At 42.7% G+C, this 22,891-nt stretch overlaps 1 protein-coding gene across 1 annotated transcript in view; it reads right to left on the bottom strand.

The window, feature by feature from the left end:
* The window catches only part of CACUL1 (CDK2 associated cullin domain 1), a 70,617-nt gene extending 55,443 nt beyond the window's left edge, over nucleotides 1–15,174 (bottom strand). The window contains exon 1 of the mRNA XM_013975275.2: nucleotides 14,497–15,174. Within this exon, the coding sequence (XP_013830729.2) occupies nucleotides 14,497–14,854 (358 nt within the window). The 5' untranslated portion in view covers nucleotides 14,855–15,174. The remainder of the gene's footprint in view (nucleotides 1–14,496) is intronic.

Here is a 22,891-nt window from a genome sequence, read left to right as displayed (position 1 = left end):
CGTATTAGAAGGAAAAAACAAAACCTGTACCAGCTACTCAGGTATATTTTGATTCACCATTAAAAGATGATAGCTAAATGTTACATGCTAATAAAGGAATTGTTTCTAAAGTAAGCTAAAACTTTTTAAGAGCTACATGCTCTATGGGGATTTTATAAGTTTCAAGTTCTAAGTTCCATGTGTCTGGGAAGTTTCTAAGTTTTAGGGTATATGGTTTATATAACTTAATTTAAACACTATGAACAATATAAAATATCTACTGTGATCATTAAGAAGTCATTCTTTGTAATGTTGTTATATCCATGTAAACACTGAGTTACATTCACGTAAACAAGTATTTAGATTAACATTTTGGCCCAGAAAAGAATTGTAAGATAAAGACACTGGAGCCTTGGAGAAAAGCTATGACAAACTTAAAAAGTATTAAAAGTATTAAAAAGTAGAGACTATGCATATTAAAAAGTAGAGACATCACTTTGCCCACAAAGGTCCGTCTAGCCAAAGCTATGGTTTTTCCAGCAGTCATGTATGGATGTGATAGTTGTACCATAAAGAAGGTTGAGCACCGAAAAACTGATGCTTTCAAACTGGTGCTGGAGAAGACTCTTCAGAGTCCTGTGGACAGCAAGGAAATCCAAGCAGTCCATCCTAAAGGAAATCAACCCTGAATATTCACTGGAAGGACAGATGTTGAAGCGGAATACTCTTGTCACGTGATGAGAACAGCCAACTCTTTGGAAAAGACCCTGATGCTGGGAAGACTGAGGGCAGAAGAAAGTGATGACAGAGGATGACATGGTTTGGATGGCATTGCCCACTCAAAGGACACAAGTCTGAGCAAACTCCTGGAGTTAGTGAAGCACAGGGAAGCCAGGTGGCCTCAGTCCACGGAGTCACAGAGAGTCAGACATGACTGAGTGAACAACAACTACATGAAACCATAGAACCTGCTTTGCCTTGCTTCAAATGACATGTTTCTTTTCCCAAACACCAAAAAACTTACACAGACATACATTCCACTATTACTCAATTTGAGAAAATGTAATAGAAGGGTTGGGGCTTCCCTGGTAGCTCAGCTGGTAAAGAATCCGCCTCCAATGCAAGAGACTGGTTCAATACCCGGGTCGTGAAGTTCCCCTGGAGAAGGGATAGGCTACCCACTCCAGTATTCTTGGGCTTCCCTGATGGCTCAGACAGTAAAGAATCTGCCTGCAATGGAGGAGACATGGTTTTGATTCCTAGGTTGGGAAGATCCCCTGGAGGAAGGGATGGCAACCCACTCCAGTATTCTTGCTTGGAGAATCCCATGGACAGAGGAACCTGGAAGGCTACAGTCCATGGGGTCGCAGAGAATCAGACACGACTGAGCGACTAACCACACAGCAAAACAGAACAGCAGAAAATTCCTTCATCATTACCATGTTACAAACAGAAAATAGCCGCTGTGGCCTACCAGCAAGGTTGAAATTGACATTACTTGAGAATAACTCCTGCACATTATTCCACAGTTATAATATCACACTTGAGCCTGTAACAAAGTTTCCACAATGAACATGTTATTTATGAAAGTACATATATGAAATCGGTCAAGTGCTATCAATATATCCTTTACGGCTCCAACTCCAACTAATCCCAAATCTCCCCATGTTCAAATAGAAAGCATCTGCTCAACTGAGATTCCACAGGTGTGAACCATGCTAACTTAACTGCAGGTCTGCCACAGTTTTAAAATTCCGTTACTTCTTGCAAGATTTAAAGTCAACTCTCCATGGCATTGACGCCAGGAAAGTAACTGCAGTAAGAGCAGAAGGCAGGACGCGCGGAGGCAGAAACACCAACAGGTGAGCTAATCTTGCCCTGCAGAACCCTGAGAAGTTCACAGGAGGACACTGAGCAAGGTTAGAGACAGAGAGTTGGTGGGTGGAGTGGGAAGGGTGAAGACTGGTTACAAATCTGTAGACTAAACAGTGAGAAAGAGAAGGGTTATTCTGCACAGAAACTGAAAGATAAGAGCTTGGGACTCCAGGACAAGATACACGGTAGGTGGGTGCGTAGGTGGGAAGCTCAGGGCTGGTGGGTTGAACTGAAGTCAAAAGTCAAAATAAGAAATGCTCAAACATCCAACCCTGCCCCTTTTCTTTAATTCTAGAACGCCACTGGCAAGGAGTAATGTCTTTACTTCCTATTTGGCAGTTCACCCAAGAAAACAGCAGTTCTGCATCCAATTAGCCTACAGCGAAGCCCAACACTTACGAAGGCAAAGTCCCTTGCAAACAAAGAGCTACCAATTAGCCTTTTCACTTTTAAATATGAATAGCTGGAAAAGGATCACCAAAATTTGCAAGGTTTCAGACATAAGAGACCAAAACAAACAAAATTTGCAAAAACATAAAAGCAAAGATAATCAAGAGAATAAAAGAAAACTTAAAAAAAAAACTTTATAATTACTGTGCTCAGAGAAGACAAAAATTTTAAATGGTGATGAAAAAGAAGCAATCCAAACACTCTCAAGATTAAAAATACAGCCACTGTTAAAAATCCAACAGAAAACATCAAGAAATTCTCCCTGAGTTTAGAGAAATAGAGTAATATAGTTTAAGAGAAATAGAATATACTGAAAAATAGTTAACAGACTTAGAAGATCAAGGCAGGAAATTCAACATTTGACTACAAATAATTCCAGAGAACAGAAGAGAATGTAAAGGGAGAAAAACACTGACTCACTAACCTAAAAAAGCATCCCGATAACTTTCTCAAGGGAAAAAAGCCACATGCAAAATAACAAGAATAAAAACTGTGCCTGAATTCGCCACTGCAACACTGCAAACTTAAAAGTAAAGGAAGCAACACTTTTAAAATTACTTATATAAGAATTCTTAACCCAAAGTGTCAACTGAGTATGAAGGAGCATTTTTATATATTCAACACCTGAAACTATTATCCATACACATTTTTCTCATGAGTTTGCTAGAAAATAAGCTTTACACACACACACACACGAATATACCGGTAAAAAGGAGGACATGAAGTGAGGTGGCCAAGATGGCAGAGTAGAAAAATCCTGAATTCATCCCTTCTGCCATGGATACACCAAAATTACAGCTCCTTAGAGACGCTATCTAGGAGAACGGCCCAAAAACTAGCAGAAAAGCAACTCCACAACTACATACCTAAAGAATGAATCACAACGACCCAAGTAAGAGGAGACGCAATACACTCAGGACTCACAATTCAAGGTCAGGGATTCACAAATGGGAGGAATATCACAATCACAAAGGATCTCTCCAAGGAGCGAGGCTCCTGAGCCCACCTCAGGCTCTCCCACCCAGGGCTCCTGCACCAGGCCTGTGTTCAGGAGAGCCCCCTAGAGAGGCAGGAGGCAAACCCAACTCCCCCTGGGGTGGAGATGCTGGCAGCAGCCATTGGGGTCACCCCTTCTATCAAGGTAACACAGCCCTGGCAAGTGACACTTCGGAATCCTCCCCTAGCTTATTAGTGGTCGAGGCTTACCCGCCCACCAGCAGGCGTGCCCCAGGCCCAAGGCCAGGCAGACAGCAGTGGGAAGCCTACCTCACCCTCCAGCAGGCTTGCACCCACCACATGTGGCAGGCTTCACACCCAGGCTGGGGGCCAGTGCCACCCACCAGCGCACCAATCACAGAAGCCCCACCGTAAGAGAAGGGCGCAGGCAACCCTACGGGGGCTCCCCTAGAACATCTGACTCGGTGACCAGGAAGTGTGTGCCGCTGGGACACACAGGTTGCCTCCCACATGGGGCCATCGCTCCAAGACAGGGAAACGCAACCAACCTACCAACACGGTGAACTGGGCAAATGAGCAGAGGAACATGTGCCAAAGAAACAAGAAAAACCTCAGAAAAAGAGCCAGATGAAGTAGACATACACAAGCTACTCAACAGAGTTCAGGGTAATGATCATAGAAACGCGTCCTGACTCAGAAGAATAGATAAACATGGTAAGATTTTAAATTCCAAACTGGGAAAGGAGGATTTCAAGGCTGCATATTGTCACCCTGCTTATTTAACTTCTATGCAGGCAGGGTACATCATGAGAAACGCTGGGCTGGATGAAGCACAAGCTGGAATCAAGACTGCCGGGAAAGAAAGTGAAAGTGAAGTCGCTCAGTCGTGTCCGACTCTTTGCGACCCCATGGACTGTAGCCTACCACGCTCCTCTGTCCATGGGATTTTCCAGGCAAGAGTACTGGAATGGGTTACCACTTCCTTCTCCAGAGGATCTTCCCAACCCAAGGATCGAACCTGGGTCTCCCGCATTGTAGGCAGACGCTTTCCCATCTGGGCCACCAGACTGCTGGGAGAAATATTAATAACCTCAGATATGCAGATGACACCACCCTTATGGCAGACAGCCAAGAGGAACTAAAGAGCCTCTTGATGAAAGTGAAAGAGGAGAGTAAAATAGTTGGCTTAAATAAAACTCAACGTTCAAAAAACGAAGATCATGGCATCTGGTCCCATCACTTCATGGCAAATAGATGGAGAAACAATGGAAACAGTGACTTTATTTTCTTAGGCTCCAAATTCACTGCAGACGGTGATTGTGCCAAGAATTTAAAAGACGCTTGCTCCTTGGAAGAAAAGCTATAACCATCTAGACAGCATATTAAAAAGCAGAAACATTACTTTGCCAACAAAGGTCCATCTAGTCAAAGGTATGATTTTTCCAGTAGTCATATATGGATGTGAGAGTTGGACCATAACGAAAGCTGAAGGCAAAAAAACTGTGGTGTTGGAGAAGGCTCTTGAGAGTCCCTTGGACTGCAAGGAGATCCAACCAGTCCATCCTAAAGGAAATCAGTCCTGAATATTCATAGGAAGGGATCATGCTGAACCTGAAGCTCCAATACTTGGGTCACCGGATGCAAAGAACTGACTCACTGGAAAAGACCCTGATGCTGGGAAAGATTGAAGGCAGGAGAAAAAGGGGACGACAGAGGATGAGATGGCTGGATGGCATCACTGATTCATGGACATGAGTTTGAGCAAGCTCCAGGAGTTGGTGATGGACAGGGAAGCCTGGCGTGCTGCAGTCCATGGGGTTGCGAAGAGTCAGACACAACTGAGCGACTGATCCGAAGGTTTTAAAATAGTTAGAAAATACTGAGAATCAAACAGACCCTAAGAATACAGTAACTGAAATTAAAAATGTACTAGAGGCAATCGACAGTAGATTAGGTAAAACAGAGTAACCGATTGGTGATCTGGGAAGATGACAGTAGAAATCACCCAAGCTGAACAGAAATTAAACTTCTGTTTCAGTTACTTTCAATATTCTAAAGCACAAGAAATGAGAACGCTCAGCTAATCCACTGCCAATGGACCTCTCCACCCAAATGTCCCACAGATAACTTAAAATAGACACACACACACATACACCCCTACCTATACTCCTTCCATATCCATATCCCCCCTTCTTCACCCCCAAATTTTATAGACTATAGTCCCCAAATGCTGTCAAATTGTGGAGCTGGAGAAGACTCTTGAGAATCCCTTGGACAGCAAGGAGATCAAACCAGTCCATCCTAAAGAAAATCAACCCTGAATATTCACTGAAAGGACCGTTGCTTTAGCTCCAATACTTTGGCCACCTGATGCGAAGAGCCAACTCATTAAAAAGACCCTGATGCTGGGGAAGATTGAAGGCAAAAGGAGAAAAGGATGACAGAGGATGAGATGGTTAGATAGCATCACCGACTCAATGGACATGAATTTGAGCAAACTCAGGGAGACAGTGAAGGACAGGGAAGCCTGGCGTGCTGCAGTTCATAGAGTCGCAGAGTCGGACACAACTTTTGAGACTGAACAAGTCCCTAGATACTTCCAAAATCTGAAACCGCCTCTGTTCCAATCCTTAATTTGCTCAGGCTGTCACATCTCTTGTCATTACAGGCCCCTAACAACGGCACCCCACTCCAGTCCTCTTGCCTGGAAAAGCCCATGGACGGAGGAGCCTGGTGGGCTGCAGTCCATGGGGTTGCGAAGAGTCAGACACAACTGAGCGACTTCACTTTGACTTTTCACTTTCATGCATTGGAGAAGGAAATGGCAACCCACTCCAGTGTTCTTGCCTGGAGAATGCCAGGGATGGGGGAGCCTGATGGGCTGCTGTCTATGGGGTCGCACAGAGTCAGACACGACTGAAGCAACTTAGCAGCAGCAGCAGCAGCAGCAACCAATCTTTATTTTTCCGTTTCTTCTCCTTTCTAATCAAACATGCTAAGACAAATTTTACCAAGATGACTCCCTGTGGCTCCTGTTCCCACAGAAGAGAATTCCACCTCTAACCTGGCATGCCCTTTGCATCTAGGTTTCTATCTATCTAGGTTTAACTTGTGCCACACCCTCCTCACACCCTGCTGCTGCTGCTGCTGCTGCTAAGTCACTTCAGTCATGTCCGACTCTGTGCGACCTCATAGACAGCAGCCCACCAGGCTTCCCCGTCCCTGGCATTCTCCAGGCAAGAACACTGGAGTGGGTTGCCATTTCCTTCTCCAATGCATGAAAGTGAAAAGTGAAAGTGAAGTCACTCAATCATGTTTGACTCTTAGCGACCACATGGACTGCAGCCCCCCAGGCTCCTCCGTCCATGGGATTCTCCAGGCAAGAGGACTGGAGTGGGGAGCCACTGCCTTCCTACAATAATTTCAACTGAGTCTTCCACACAGGCTTCTCTCCCTGCAAAGGAAGTCTCTTCAAGCCCAACCCTGCCACCTCAGTCCTCCCAACAAACTGCTGTTCATTTTCAAAGATTCTTTTTTCCCTCTGTGCTACCATGGACATACATAACTTTACTACAGCATTTAATTATAATGTATCATAATCATCTGTCCATAACACTCCATGCTAAATTCTGTCTCACTCATCACGAGAGGCTAAAATATGACCCTGGCATACAGAAGACAATAAACATCTGTTAGATAAAATGCCATCCTAGTCAGCACACCTGCAACTACAAATTACTACTCCCCTATCTGTAGAGGTTAACAGCCAAATAACTACAAACGATGAGAGAAATATGAAAGGCCAGTTTGCTCTGCCAAGACATATTACCAAAGAATACCCAAAATAACTTTTTATATAGCTTTTAACAGTTTACAATGTGATTACATCAATATATGGTCTGCAGCTTAAGAGTTAGTTTTTAAAGAGGAACTACACAGCACAGCCACAACTACACAGTGGGCCTGGGCCTTACATAAACATTACAATGGATTTCTCTTACAGTTTCATCAATGTCACCTGTACAACTTACATCAAAAAATAGCAAGACAAGGGGCTTCCCTGGTGGCCCTGTGGTTAAGAATCCATCTGCTAATGCAGGAGACATGGGTTCAATCCCTGGTACGGGAGGATCCCACATGCCGGGGAGAAACTAAGCCCATAGGCCACAACTACTGAGCCCACAGGCCACAACTACTGAGCCCACGGGCCACAACTACTGAAACTGTCATGCCTAAAGCCTGTGCTCCACAGCAAGAGAAGTCACCACAGTGAGAAACCCACACACTGCGATGAAGAGTAGCCCCGGGTCACCGCAACTAGAGAAAGCCCACACGCAGCAATTAGAACCCTACGCATCTGTAAATAAATAAATAGAGGCAAGACAAGATCCCCAATGAGATCCTGAAATTCGGACAGTCCACTGATATCACAGTGATGTTTGCTGCTTCAGAGAAGGAAATGGCAACCCACTCCAGTATTCCTGCCTGCAGAATCCCATGGACAGAGGAGCCTGGTGAGCTATAGTCCATGGTGTCGCAAGAGTCAGACACAACTTCACAACTAAACCACCAACTCCACTAAGATAGATGGTGAGAAGACACCAAATCACCACCACCAATGCCACAAACAGTGCATATTTTAGGGCCTGAATACATTAGCGGATCCACTTGGAAAAGAATCAATCAACCTGGAAACTGGTAGATAGGACTTGATCAGATAAAGAGCAACTTTATTCAGGATTTATTAAAATCGGTTAACACTTTCACTAAATTCAGAAGTCAATTTTAACAGACTTCTGAATCACTAATTTAAAAAAGTGATCTCATTAAGTTCAATTAAAAATACTGTGGGAACGCATGTACACCCGTGGTGGATTCATGTCAATGTATGGCAAAACCAATACAGTATTGTAAAGTAAAATAAAGTAAAAATAAAAATTAAAAAATAATAAATAAATAAAAATAAAAATCATGTCAAAAAAAAAAATACTGTGAAGATTTCATCTATCTGGAGAAGCTTCTGGTGCACCATGCTCATAGTTCTCCTGAGATCATGACACAAGATCATTAGTCAATGCAAAATCCCTCCCGGCCACCTCCTTCCATCTACCCCTTCACCGCCTTTTATCCTCACACAGTTCCACCTGCCCGCAGCCCCAACCCATTCAGACAGGGAACCATTCTAGCCTATTTAATACACTTGGAATATAAACAGATGTGACATATGCTACATCTGAGCAGAGGCTTTCAAAGCCATTGGGTACTGCCGTCCACTCTCTTCCCTTTGCCTCGGCCAAGAGTGACAAGACCCAGAAGAGAGGTGTGCCTCAGAATGAGACGACGTGTGAACAGTGACAGCCAACTGACAGCCAGGAACATATCAGGACCAAGAAATAAACCTTTATTGTTCCATAAGCTTCTGAAATTCGGGGGTTAGCGTTAGAGAAAGCTGACTAACGTGCAATGAAAAACTGAAGTAAATAATTTCACTTCCCAAATTACATTCCATCAGTCAGACACATCTGAATGAGATCTGGAAGGGGAAAGTGAGACAAAGGACAGATTACTGTGGCTGGTGGTTCTGGCAAGCAAGGTTAGAGACGTCAGAGTTTGTGGCAGCCAAACTCTGAGTTTCAGCGTCTGGTCACCAACTTCAAGGATGAGGGAGGCAGCTGCGATGATTTGAGAACGGCGGTGGTAGCAGCAACAGCAGCCTGCCCTGGGGAGTGCGGCCAGCAGAGAGCCTCACTGAATGCATGCCGCCAATCTCCCCAACAATTTGCAAAGGACCTGGTGTTTGCTATTAAATCTCCTGTTGCTTTAGATACCTAGTGTTTTCTTGGACTGAACTGTGATTGATGAAGTATCTGGTACCAGAGTTGTTACAGGACACAGACTCAAGTTAGGAAGCTGGCTTCGGTTTGCCAATCTAACTGGATTTAAAGGCACTGATGGGCATTGCCACCATTAGATAACATAATGCTAACACTAGATGACATGGAGTGGCAAAGAAAAACCTATCACCTGTAGCTACCTGGGATAAAGGTCTTCTTGAAGAAAACACACGGCAGACTGCTGCGACTGTTATGATGGAACAAGAAAGAAGAGAACTGGAGTGGGCTGACTCTGATGACAGGTGAACGCTTTAAAAAAATATTCAGCTTAATAACCCGAGGGCCAAAGAACATCCATGGTTGCAAAAAAAAATGCCCTTTAATGCTTAAAGGCACTGATAGAGCTAAAAATCAGAAACAGAATGATTCTGCATATTACAGAATTACCAAATAAAAATAATTCAAATTCTAGACAGATCTCTTAAGTAAAAGTTAGGGCAGTGATTGTGAAATGGTAGGACTCTGAGACCTGAAATGGGGTCAGTTTGGTGTTTTATCAACCTGAGAATCCTGACCTCAAAGCACTCACAGAGAGGAGGACCCCTTCTCCCCAATATGAGGCTGATCTTTGCTTGACAGAAGCCCCTTCCACAATACTACCTGGAAATAAACCTCCAACTAAATTAAATTTTCCCAGGGGAACAAGCACCAAATCTAAACAAACAGGAGCCAGCCTTCATTCCAAAAAAACCAGACGCACTGTAGTTAAAAAATAACTCATCTTATTGTGCTTTGTTTTATTGTACTTTGCAGATACTGGGCTTCTTACAAGTGCAAGTTTTGTGGCAACTCTAAGTCAGCCAAGTCTATTGGTGCCGTTTTTCCAACAGTATTTGCTCACCTTGTGTCTCAGTCGCATTGTGGTAATTCTCAAAATACTGCCAACTCTCTACCAGCAAAAAGATTATGACTTGTTAAAGGCTCAGATGATATTTAACATTTTTTTAGCAATAAAGTATTTTTAATTGTTACGTTTGTTGTTTCTTAGACATAATGCTATTGCACACTTAACAGACTACACTATACTGTAAATATAACTTTTATAGGCACTGGGGAAACCAAAAACTTCATGTGGTTCACTTTATTGCAGTGGGTTGGTACATAACCCGTAATACCTCTACATATGCCTATGTAGACTTTCAGAAGACTTTTTAAGAATTCTAAAGACCAAAATATAACTTTAGATGAGACTTCAGTTATCAAAAGGAATACACTAACTGAAGATTCATTGTAATATCTCAAGAAACTAGACATGATTATAACGATTTGCTCAGTTAACTGACTGAAACCTGGCCCCAATGACAGCTGGAACTCCTGCTGATCAAGAGCAGACGTGAACTAACAAATTAAACACCAAAGACAACACGGCGACAGAAACTATCTGAAGTGAAGCGCAAAGAGGGGTGAAAAAGCTGAAAAAGGTGATGAACAGAGCCTCAAGTGATTTAGTGTACCTAACATGTGCAACTGAGGGGCACTGCGCAGTCATTCTGAATGATAATGTTCCAAACTGGACAAATTCCAGAACCCTAAGCTCCAAGAACACTAACAAGAATAAACCTAAAGAAAACTCTATTACCCCCAAGGAATAACACAATCAAACTCAATTTTATATAGTGAAAGATACAATGAAAATCTTAAAAAGAGCCAGGAAAAAAAAAAAAAGGACACATTACATAGAGGGGAAAGTAGAATATTTATTATGAGAAAAATGGAGGTTGAAAGACAAAGGAAAGACATATTTAAAGCACTGAAAGGAAAAACAGAGACAATACAAGATTGTCAATCTAGAATTGTATCTCCAGCGAAAATATCCTTAGAAAATGAAGGTAAAAAAATACTTCAGTGAACAAGCAAAAGTTGAATAAATTCCAAGCTAGATCCTTTGGCAATATTAAGCACTACAAATATCTTCTCTTTCATCTGTCTGTCACTGAAAGAAAAATCTTTCATTTTTTTCTACAAAGTTATCATTTTTTCACCTCTGTTTAAGTCTTGGCAGCTTTAAGATGCCCTTCCCTGTCCCGAGGGAAAGAGTGTCTTCAATACTGTCTTCCATTAATTTTCTAACTTTTCCTTTCACACTTACATCTCTAATTATCTATAATTCATCCCATCCCGTATGTTTTTTTTCCATACGGTTGAGTCACTCTTCTGAGCAACATGACTTTCTCTGATGATTTATGATGACACCCTTAAGTTCCTAAACATTTATAGGTAACTTTCTGCTCTCTAATTTGTCCCCCTCAGTCTATTTCTATGTTCTCACATTCCTACTAGTTTTTGTTACTATAGTTTTGAAACAGAATCTTAACTTCTGATAAGGCAAGCCCCCACCAAAGCAAATCTTTAAGACTGATTTAGCTATTCAGACTTTATCCCACCTGTCATATAAATTTTAGATCTAGGTTATGGAGTTTGTCAGACAAACCAACTGGAATTTTGATGGCAATTTAATCAAACTTACAGATTAAAATGGGAATCTGCCTGACAATGAAGGAGATGTAAGAGATGTGGATTTGATCCCTGAGTGGGGAATAATATCCCCTGGAGTAGGAAATGGCAACCCACTCCAGTATTCTTGCCTGGGAAATTCCATGGACAGAGGAGCCTAGCGGGCTACATTACAGTCCATGGCGTTGCAAATAGTCAGATTTGACTGTGCAACTGAGAACACATTTCTGGCTCCTTAGTCAAGTTCTCTCCTTAAAGATCTTATGTGTTCTTAGGTTCACTCCTAGAGACTAGTTTGTTCCCATTATTGTATACAATATTTATCTTTGATTACCTTCAGTTCAGTTGCTCAGTCGTGTCCGACTCTTTGCGACACCATGAACTGCAGCATGCCAGGCCTCCTTGTCCATCACCAACTCCCAGAGTTCACTCAAACTCTCGTCCATCAAGTCAGTGATGCCATCCAGCCTACTGATTGCTTATTGCTAGTGTACTAAATACTACTAATTTCCGTAGGTTGATTTTAAAAGCAGTAACCCTGCTAAACTCTTACTAGTTCCAACAGTTTCTCTCTTGATTCTAATGGTTATTCTAGATAAGTAATATTTTCTGCAAATAATGAGTTTTCTTGCTTTCCTTCTTGTCCTTATACTTTTTATTTTTCCCTCTGTAGTGTCAGTCAGGACCTCCTTGTGTTAAATACCAACAGTGATACAAGGGCATCCTTATCTTGCTACTGATCTTAAAGTAAGTGTATCTAAAATTTCTTTATTATTATTTGCTGTAGGTTTTTGGTAATGACCATTATCTAGTTATCTTGTGTTCAAAGCTTGTTAAAATTGTTTATCATATACTGGTGCTGGATCTTATCAAATGATTTTACGGTATAAAAATAATTGATGACTTTTCTCCTTCAGCCAGATGTTGAACCATATTTACATTCTTAAACTCTACGGATCAAGATTCTTTCAACACATTGTTGGATTTGATGAGCCAGCAGTCTATGTAGGATTTTCTTGTTTACACTAGATGTGTAACTTTCTCATATTGACCTCAACTAGTTTTGAAATCAAGACTTACTAACTTTATAAAATGAGCTTGGCATCTTTTTTTTTCCCCTATTCTCAGAAAAACCTTTAAAAAGAAAATTTCATTTAAAAATTCATTGCAACTCAGTAAGATTATCTTCATACAGGGTTTTTCTGAAAGGGGAGGTTTTGCCATTGTTTATTAAATATTTATTAGTCAGCTCAAGCTATCTATTTCTTCTGATACCAACCTTCATAGCTTGTAGTTTTCTAAGAATTTATACATTTCCTCCAGGCTTTCAAATTTATAAACCGATAGCAATTCATAAAATTATTTTTTAAACATCTCATGTTTGTAGCCGTTTCCGATTTATCACTTATTTTATCTGCATCTTTTTAAAATCAGAGGTCTGTTTAGCTTATTTACCTTCAAAACATCTTATTTCAGTTTGGCCAATCTTTCTTTTGCTCCTAATTTCACTGATTTCTGCTCTTAACTGTAGGCTGGCTTTTTTTTTTTTTTTTCTTTTTTTTTGAACTCTTGAAATTAACTTGGTAAAAGCACTAAGGCAAGCTTCCTTCAACATTTAGATAAGTCACCCTGCCACTATATCTCAGATCTGGTTTCACTACACAGACTTCCAACACAGAAACTATACAATATAAACATTATTCTCTCGTATTCACAATACAATAGAAACGACAAATCTTATCAACCGTAACTACATATGAATGTCTCCATGTTGAAGGCAAATAAATAAGGTAATGTGCTTGTTCCCCCAAAATAGGTAAGGCTACCACTATGTACCTGAACCAAGGCACTTTCTCTGCACAGCTACTTGGACAATTACTGGTACAGCTTGATAAAATTAGCAACTAGAAATGAAATCTCCAGTTGCTTTACCAGCTGCCATTCAAAACTTGTAGTTATTAATAGGAGGGAAAAAAATCTGGCTGTGGCGATCGATTTCCACCACCACCAGCCCCCCAAAAAACTCGCTTAAAGCAGAAGCACTCTTTTTTTCCTCGCTGTGGAAGCATACATCCCTGGCTGGGGACAGTTTCAGTTACAGAAGAGATTTTGATCTTAAATCTTTCTGCCTGCAATTGAGCGTTAAAGAGGATCACTAACATAAAGTTCAACATTCAACACAACCTTGGACTTGGACACATACCGAATGGCTTATTCTTATGAGTGTAGGCTTTGAAAAATAATTTTATACAGTATTAGCTTCAAAACGAATGTCGTAGCTCTCACTGCACTGGTGTTAACTCAAGAAGCAACTCATACATTTTCCCTATGAGGATGCAGAAGGCGTGCACTGGAGACGGGAAAGAACGAAGCGCAGATACAGGTCAACTTTCTAATTCCTGACTTGCTTAACGCAGGCTGGCTAAAAGCACAGAAACACAGTGGCCAGATTTCTTTTTCCTCTGGCTGCAAAAAAAAAAAAAAACAAAAAAAACAAAAACAAAAAGACTGAAGGCCTCTCCCTAACGAAACCCGGGCAGCCTTATACTTTTCCCTTCACGTTTGAGGGTTAAACTTAAAGGGGAACGGAGAAGAGAGCTTCCTAACGTTGAGAGCGAGCCAGTTGTGATATGGATCGCGTCTGCAGAACTCGGGGCTGCGTGCGTTTAACCCAGGCTGCTCTTTTATAGGCCAGGTAATACAAGAAGCCAGGGCCGCTCCGGCGCCGGCCCACCGACACCAAACCCGGGAGGGAGGGACGGAGGGACGCCGGGAAGAGGAGACCCGGGCCTGAAACAAAGGAAGAAGGGCTGGCCGAGAGGAACGGATTTGGCGTCCCCGTGAGGAGGAGGGAAAGCCAAGGCTGCTGGCGAAGGGCTGGACTCACAGAACTTGGAGGTGGAGGTGTTGATGTTGATGGTGGAGCCGGGGGTGGGGGCGGGGGCCGCCTTGGCCACGGAGGCCGCGTCGCCGCTCTTCAACATCATGATCACCCCATTGGCCTCCGGCGGCGGCGGCGGCGGCCCCATCGGAAGCCCCTCCTTGGGGCCTTTCCTGTCCACGGAGACCGCAGGCATCGCCAGCAGCTGACCCCCGGGAGTCTCTCGGGCAGGGGCTGGGATCGAAGGCGGGGGTGGCGGAGGCTGCCGGAAGCCCTCCACGGCGGCCTCCCAGTTGTTGTGGTTCTGGTCGTCCATCATCGCCTCGTAGCTGCCCCCCTCCTCCTCTTCCATGCTTTCCTCCATTCTGCAGGCCCCCAGCACCCGCCCGCCTTCACAGGCACCTGCTGCCCGTCTCAACCCCGGGCCGGGCCGGGCCGGGGTGGGGGGCGGGCACCGCAGCCTCCTCGAGCTCACATCGCCGAGGGCCGGAGCGGGCGCGGAGGGGAGGGGCAGCGGCGCGCCTCGGGTCTCTCAGTCTCCGCCGGGACGCCTCTTAGCAGACAGGGCTGACGGCGGTGAGCGCTCCCGGGTTCCAGTCTGGGGAGAGGCAGCCGTAAAGCGGGAGCGCCCCTCACAACATTTTACAGCAGCTTCCAACAGGCAGTTGGGGAAAGGGCGGGCAGCGGGGGAGGAGCGGCCAGGAGGGCACGTGGTGCGAGGAAACAAGCCTCCGGAAAGCGGAGCGAAAAGGGGCGGGAGCTGTGAGCCACCACCAGGCGGGAGAACAGAGGTTGGCCCCGCCTCGACTGGTCGCGCGCAGAGAAGCAGGCGCTGGGCGACCCAGTTCCTGGGTAGCCGGCTCTGGCCCCGCCCCGTACCCGGACTCACGTGATAAGGGAGTGGAACTGCGCACGCGCTTTCGCAGGTTGGTTACCAGGACGACGGGCAGCTGAGTTTGTGACTGAAGATGCGTCCAGACCCTGGCTTGGCGATCGATATGACCCCGGCTTCCCCTTTCGGCCGTGTTTTTCTCTCGCGCCCCGGATTTACCGGGTCTTCGGACCACAGAGGGCCTTGCATTTCCGGCTTTTGCTTGATCACGTAACCTTGGTGGCCAGTAGAGGGTCCAGGTCGAACATTATGGGTTGGGACCACCCAGGGCGGCCCTTGGCCGAATCACTCATGGCCTTCAGCAGACCCGTCCCAAACCCTCAACCTGGTGAATAACAGGCAAAGCAGCAGAGTGGCTAAAAATACTAACTGTGTTTGAGCTAATCAAGGATTTTTTAAAGTTCCTAGTTCCTCCATACACTGAGGCCAGAAACTTTAAACTTAAAAATACCACTCTTCGTATGCTGTTTCACAAATCTTAACTACAAATTTGAGATTATGAGAGTTTTGAGGGACAAAGAAGAAACATTATGTAACTATTATAATTTCTTCGATTCCTCTGCATTCTCAGGTTATAGTAATAGCAGTATATTGTGTGAGAATGTGGTTACAGTTGTTTATTGCGGCGGTCATTCTCGCTGCTGGTGAAAAGTTGTCTAGAAAAACCCTTAATTATTTTAAGCTAGCAAATAATGAATCTTTATTTCCACAGATATGTAATTAGTTTGAAGTTACGTAAATCACTTCATCCACTGAGAAGCTGTCTCTGATATACTTCAGTGTCCACATTTATTTCAGTTTCTCTACACGTATTTTCCCAGAGTGTTCTGCACTATACTTAAGCATTTTGACCACTTCTTGTTTTTTTTAGTCGTTAAGTCACGTCTGACCCTTTGGCAACCCCATGGACTGTAGCCGATCAGATTCCTCTGTCCATGGGATTTCCCAGGCAAGACTACTGAAGTGGGTTGCCATTTCCTTTTCCATGGGATCTTCTTGACCCAAGGATTGAACTCATGTCTCCTGCACTGGCAAGCAGATTCTTTACCACTGTACCACCAGGGAGGCCCTGTAAGCACTTAGAATGGTTTAATTTCAGAAAATGCTGTCTCATATTCATTAAGGGCATATATTTTTTGAATCAGCACAGTGTTTTGATTCTCTGGCCCTGGGACATTTGGGGAATATGAAAAAGAAAAAAAGACAATTTTCAGAGTGAAATGCTCAGCGGGGAAAAAAATTGTAACCTTAGAATTATAAGCCCAGCAAGAAAAGAATGTAAGAGGAAAGAGAAATACAGTTTTTTTCAGGCAACAAAGGATAGTTTGTCATTACTAGACTTTTGAGGTGGTGGGTGTGGCTAGATAAAAAAAACGCTCCGTACACAAGAGAATCATAAATATGTGTCTAATAATATGGTCACAAAATACATAAAGCAAAAGTTGACAGAAGTACAAGAAGAAGGGAAAATCTACAGTTGGAATAGGTGATTTGACAGTTTGCAATGGTTTGAATAGTAGCTCCCCCAAAAGCTATCTCTATGTCTTAATTCCTAAAACCTGTAAATGTTACTTTATTTGGAAACAAGTTCTTTGCTTAAGTAATTAAAGATCTTGAGGTGAGGAGAGCTTCTTGGGTTATCCAGGAAGTGGGTTGCCATTCCTTTCTCCAGGGGATCTTCCCAACCCAGGGATTGAACCCAGATCTCCTGCATTGCAGGCAGATTCTCTACACTCTGAGCTACCAGGAAAGCCCAGGATTATCCAGGTGGAACCTAAAACCAGAGACAAGTGTCATAGTTAGAGCCAGGAGAGAGATCTGAGACAGAAACAGACGAAGAGGAGACAGTGTGACCTCAGAGGCAGAGGCTGGAGTGATGCAGTCACACTCACACCAAATGCCAGCAGCCACCCAAAGCTGGAGGAGGCAAGGAATGAATTCTCCGCTAGAGTCTCTAGAGAGAAGACAGCCCTGCCAAAACCATGATTTCAGACTTCTAGCTTCCAGCACTGTAAAAGAATCTTTCTGTTGTTTAAAGTCCCCTATTTCTGCTAATTTGTTACAGCAGCCACAAAAACTAACACATATATCAAATGGACCGAAACATCTTTAAGGGACTAGAGGATTTGAAGAACACAGTTACCAAGTTTTGGTTTAATGTATACACAGAGAACTCAACAACTGCAGAATATATACTCGTTTTAAGAATATGTGAAACTTTACAAAAATTGAACATGCTGGGTCATAAAGCAAGTCTCTCTACATGTCTCAGGATTGGTATCATAGCAGCCACATTCTCTGACCACTGTATACTTCAGTTAGAAATCAATTACCAACAGACAGCTAGTAAACCCTCATATTTCTAGTCTTCCAATCAACTTATGGGTCAGAAAATCATGATGAAAAGAAGACATTTAGAACTGAAGGGACTGGTAACTTTCATCTATTAATAGTAAGGCTTACTACAGGGAGGCTTACTGAGCATACATGTGAACACAGAACCCTTTACATGTATACTGCCATAGTAATCAATATGAGACATTCATCTTAGCTATAATTGGTTAAACATACCATTAGGGAAAAATCTAACCATGATTGAACCAAAGCAGTTACTGACAGGGTGCAATTTGCCATATATAAGAAGCATCACCCACTGAAGGGAAACAAACGAACATATTGATAACTGATTGATTTTATGGACATGAGACATTGTTATATTACACTTGGGACTTCCCTGGTGGCTGAGACAATAAAGAATCTGCCTGCAATGCAAGAGACGCTGGATTCAATCCCTAGGTGGGAAGATCCACTGGAGAAGGGAATGGCTACCTGCTCCAGTACTCTTGTCTGAAGAATTCCGTGGACAGGGGAGACTTGCGGGCTACAGTCCATGGAGTGGCAGAGTATCGGACAGAACTTAGTGACTAACACTTTCACTAAAACCTTAATATATTTTAATAAGTATTAACTTAAAATCTTTGGTGATTTGTTCTGGGATGTGGAGATGGAGAATAACATTACTAGCAACCATTGACCCAACATTGTACAGATAGAACACAGGTTAATTAATAATTACTACAAAATTCCATAGTCTCAGACATTAATCTATTTTCTTGGATTTTTTATTTGTCTTATTTTCTGGGGTAACAGGCAAATTTGGCCTTGGAATACAGAATGAGGCAGGGTAAAGGGTAATAGAGTTTTGCCAAGAAAATGCACTGGTCATACCAAACACCCTCTTCCAACAACACAAGAGAAGACTCTACACATGGACATCACCAGATGGTCAACACCGAAATCAGATTGATTATATTCTTTGCAGGCAAAGATGGAGAAGCTCTATACAGTCAGCAAAAACAAGACCAGGAGCTGACTGTGGCTCAGATCATGAATTCCTTATTGCCAAATTCAGATTTAAATTGAAGAAAGTAGGGAAAACCACTCGACCATTCAGGTATGACCTAAATCAAATCCCTTATGATTATACAGTGGAAGTGAGAAATAGATTTAAGGGCCTAGATCTGATAGAATGACTGATGAGCTATGGAATGAGGTTCGTGACATTGTACAGGAGACAGGGATCAAGACCATCCCCATGGAAAAGAAATGCAAAAAAGCAAAATGGCTGTCTGAGGAGGCCTTACAAATAGCTGTGAAAAGAAGAGAAGCGAAAAGCAAAGGAGAAAAGGAAAGATATAAGCATCTGAATGCAGAGTTCCAAAGAATAGCAAGGAGAGATAAGAAACTCTTCCTCCGATCAATGCAAAGAAATAGAGGAAAACAACAGAATGGGAAAGACTAGAGACCTCTTCAAGAAAATTAGAGATACCAAGGGAACATTTCATGCAAAGATGGGCTCAATAAAGGACAGAAATGGTATGGACCTAACAGAAGCAGAAGATATTAAGAAGAGGTGGCAAGAATACATAGAAGAACTGTACAAAAAAGATCTTCACAACCAAGATAATCATGATGATGTGATCACTCACCTAGAGCCAGACATCTTGGAATGTGAAGTCAAGTGGGCCTTAGAAAGCATCACTATGAACAAAGCTAGTGGAAATGAGGGAATTCCAGTTGAGCTGTTTCAAATCCTGAAAGATGATGCTGTGAAAGTGCTGCACTCAATATGCCAGCAAATTTGGAAAATTCAGCAGTGGCCACAGGACTGGAAAAGGTCAGTTTTCATTCCAATTCCAAAGAAAGGCAATGCCAAAGAATGCTCAAACTACTGCACAATTGCACTCATCTCACACGCTGGTAAAATAATGCTCAAAATTCTCCAAGCCAGGCTTCAGCAATACATGAACCGTGAACTTCCAGATATTCAAGCTGGTTTTAGAAAAGGCAGAGGAACCAGAGATCAAATTGCCAGCACCCGCTGGATCATGGAAAAAGCAGGAGAGTTCCAGAAAAACATCTATTTCTGCTTTATTGACTATGCCAAAGCCTTTGACTGTGTGGATCACAATAAACTGTGGAAAATTCTGAAAGAGGTGGAAATACCAGACCACCTGACCTGCCTCTTGAGGAACCTGTATGCAGGTCAGGAAGCAACAGTTAGAACTGGACATGGAACAACAGACTGGTTCCAAATAGGAAAAGGAGTACGTCAAGGCTGTATATTGTCACCCTGCTTATTTAACTTATATTCAGAATACATCATGAGAAACACTGGACTGGAAGAAGCACAAGCTGGAATCAAGATTGCTGGGAGAAATATCAATAACCTCAGATATGCAGATGACACCACCCTTATGGCAGAAAGTGAAGAAGAACTAAAGAGCCTCTTGATGAAAGTGAAAGAGGAGAGCAAAAAAGTTGGCTTAAAGCTCAACATTCAGAAAACGAAGATCATGGCATCTGGTCCCATCACTTCATGGGAAATAAATAGATGGGGAAACAGTAGAAACAGTGTCAGACTTTATTTTGGGGGTCTCCAAAATCATTGCAGGTGGTCATTGCAGCCATGAAATTAAAAAACGCTTACGAAGGAAAGTTATGACCAACCTAGATAGTATATTCAAAAGCAGAGACATTACTTTGCCAACTAAGGTCCTTCTAGTCAAGACTATGGTTTTTCCTGTGGTCATGTATGGATGTGAGAGTTGGACTGTGAAGAAATCTGAGAGCTGAAGAATTGATGCTTTTGAAGTGTGGTGTTGGAGAAGACTCTTGAGAGTCCCTTGGACTGCAAGGAGATCCAACCAGTCCATTCTAAAGGAGATCAGTCCTGAGTGTTCTTTGGAAGGACTGATGCTAAAGCTGAAACTCCAGTACTTTGGCCACCTCATGGGAAGAGTTGACTCATTGGAAAAGACCCTGATGCTGGGAGGGATATGGGGCAGGAGGAAAAGGGGACAACAGAGGATGAGATGGCTGGATGGCATCACCGACTTGATGGACATGAGTCTGAGTGAACTCCGGGAGTTGGTGATGGACAGGGAGGCCTGGTGTGCTGTGATTCATGGGGTCACAAAGAGTCGGACATGACTAAGCGACTGAACTGAACTGAAGATATTAGTTCTACCAAAGTAGGAAATATGTATATGTAAGTTTATTTGTGTAAATAGAAGACTAATTCAAAACATTAGTAGCAGTTACCTAGGGCTAATGGGATTACAAAGAGTCAGACACAACTGAGCAACTGAACTGAACTGAACTGAATGGGATTGCAGATGGTTTTTATCTTCTTCTTTGTTATCTTCCAATCTTTCCTATATTCTCTACAGTGAGCACGTATCAACACTATTTTTATAATCAGAAAAATATTCCTAACCTCAAAGTTTAAAAAATAAAAACGACATTAAGAAAGTATAAGTTGGGATCCTGTATGTTAAAACATTTATTTTGGCTTCCAGAAACAGGAATCTCAAGTAAAAATTGCTTAAAATCAAGGCTGTTCATTGACTAACATACTGATAAAAGTCTAGGAGGGACAAAGGTGAGGTGTGTTTCAGTCAGGTCTCCAGCTCTATTGAGCTCCTTGAGTTTTGACCTGATTTTCTCATTTGCAAACTTCATCCTTAGGCTGCCAGCAAACTGGCTGCCACAGCCGTAGGCCTCACATACTTTACCAACAATGTCCAGAAGAGGGTCTATGGCTCCTGGTAGGCATTGATTGTAAGTCAGCAAGTTCTTTCCCAGAAGCCCTAAGCATACTTCTTCTCCATGTCCCATTGGCTCATTCTTGAGCCATTCTACAAAGCATTTAGACCGAAATCCCAGAGTCATTTACTGCAAAGGCATGGATTTATTCTTGGAAAATGAGGCCAATCCCTGGTACTCAGAGTGGGATACAAGAATAAAATCTGAGGTTAACTAGGGAAGTTTAAATGGATTCAATACCCATTACAGGCCCAGATATCTAATCCCCAGAACCTATCCACTCATAACTTCATCCTGACCTCTCCACTCCATCCCCCTTGTAAACACATCCCTAAAAAATAAATGTAGGCAAAATTGAGTGGGCTTCCCAGGTGGCGCTAATGGTAAAGAACCTGCCTGCTAATGCAGAAGACATGAGAGATGCAGGTTTGATCCCCTGGGTTGGGAAGATCCCCTGGAGGAGGACATAGCAACCCACTCCAGTATTCTTGCCTGGAGAATCCCATGGACAGAGGAGCCTGGAGCTACAGTACACAGGGTCACAAAGAGTCAGACGTGACTGAAGTGACTTAGCATGCACACACATACCAAATTGAGCATGTATTGATTAGAATCAAGACAGACAATTACAAAATAAATATATAGCTAATTATCTAAAATAGTTAAAATGGGGGAGTGCAGAGGTTTTGTCACTAAGAATTAGTCTTACATAGCTTTGAATACCATCATGTCACATCATACTTTCCTGAAGAGTATTTCATTATGATTGTTCAATATTTTTGAATGAATAAACACATCACTACGTTAAATCTACTTGAAATCTTATTTTTAGATTGGTAGCCCTTTTTCCTTTTAAACAACTCTTAAAATACCATCCATATGATGAGATGCATTCTTCCCTAAGAGAAAACAAAGATTATTACCATCTTTTTATATCTTTTCATCTATTTAACCCTCCTAATTCTTGCATTGTTGGTGGTAGAGTGGTTAGTTGCTAAGTCATGTCTGACTTTTGCAACCCCATGGACTCCTCTGTTGATGGGATTTCCCAGGCAAAAATACTGGAGTGGATTGCCAGATTCTCCAGGGAATCTTCTCCACCCAGAGATCAAACCTGAGTCTCCTGCACTGCAGGCAGATTCTTTACTGACTGAGCCATCAGGGAAGCCTCTTCATTGTTAGAGAGGGATGAAATTGTTCAGAGGTGAGCAAGGAGAGAAAAGAAGAGATGAAAATTTATATGAAAAAACTCCCAAACTGTACATGCTTCTAAGTAGTCAAGTCAGAACCAACTGAATTAGGCAAGTTTGTGATAAGATAACACATGGACCTATAGATGATTGTTTTTAATTTCTATTTCATTTTAAATTCACTATTAATTTCATGAAGGCATTCGCATGG

The sequence above is a fragment of the Capra hircus genome, chromosome 26 (genome assembly GCF_001704415.2).
Source record: "Capra hircus breed San Clemente chromosome 26, ASM170441v1, whole genome shotgun sequence".
Classification (NCBI taxonomy): domain Eukaryota; kingdom Metazoa; phylum Chordata; class Mammalia; order Artiodactyla; family Bovidae; genus Capra; species Capra hircus.
Note: the sequence above shows the minus strand (reverse complement) of the source record. Positions and strands in the feature narration are given on the sequence as shown.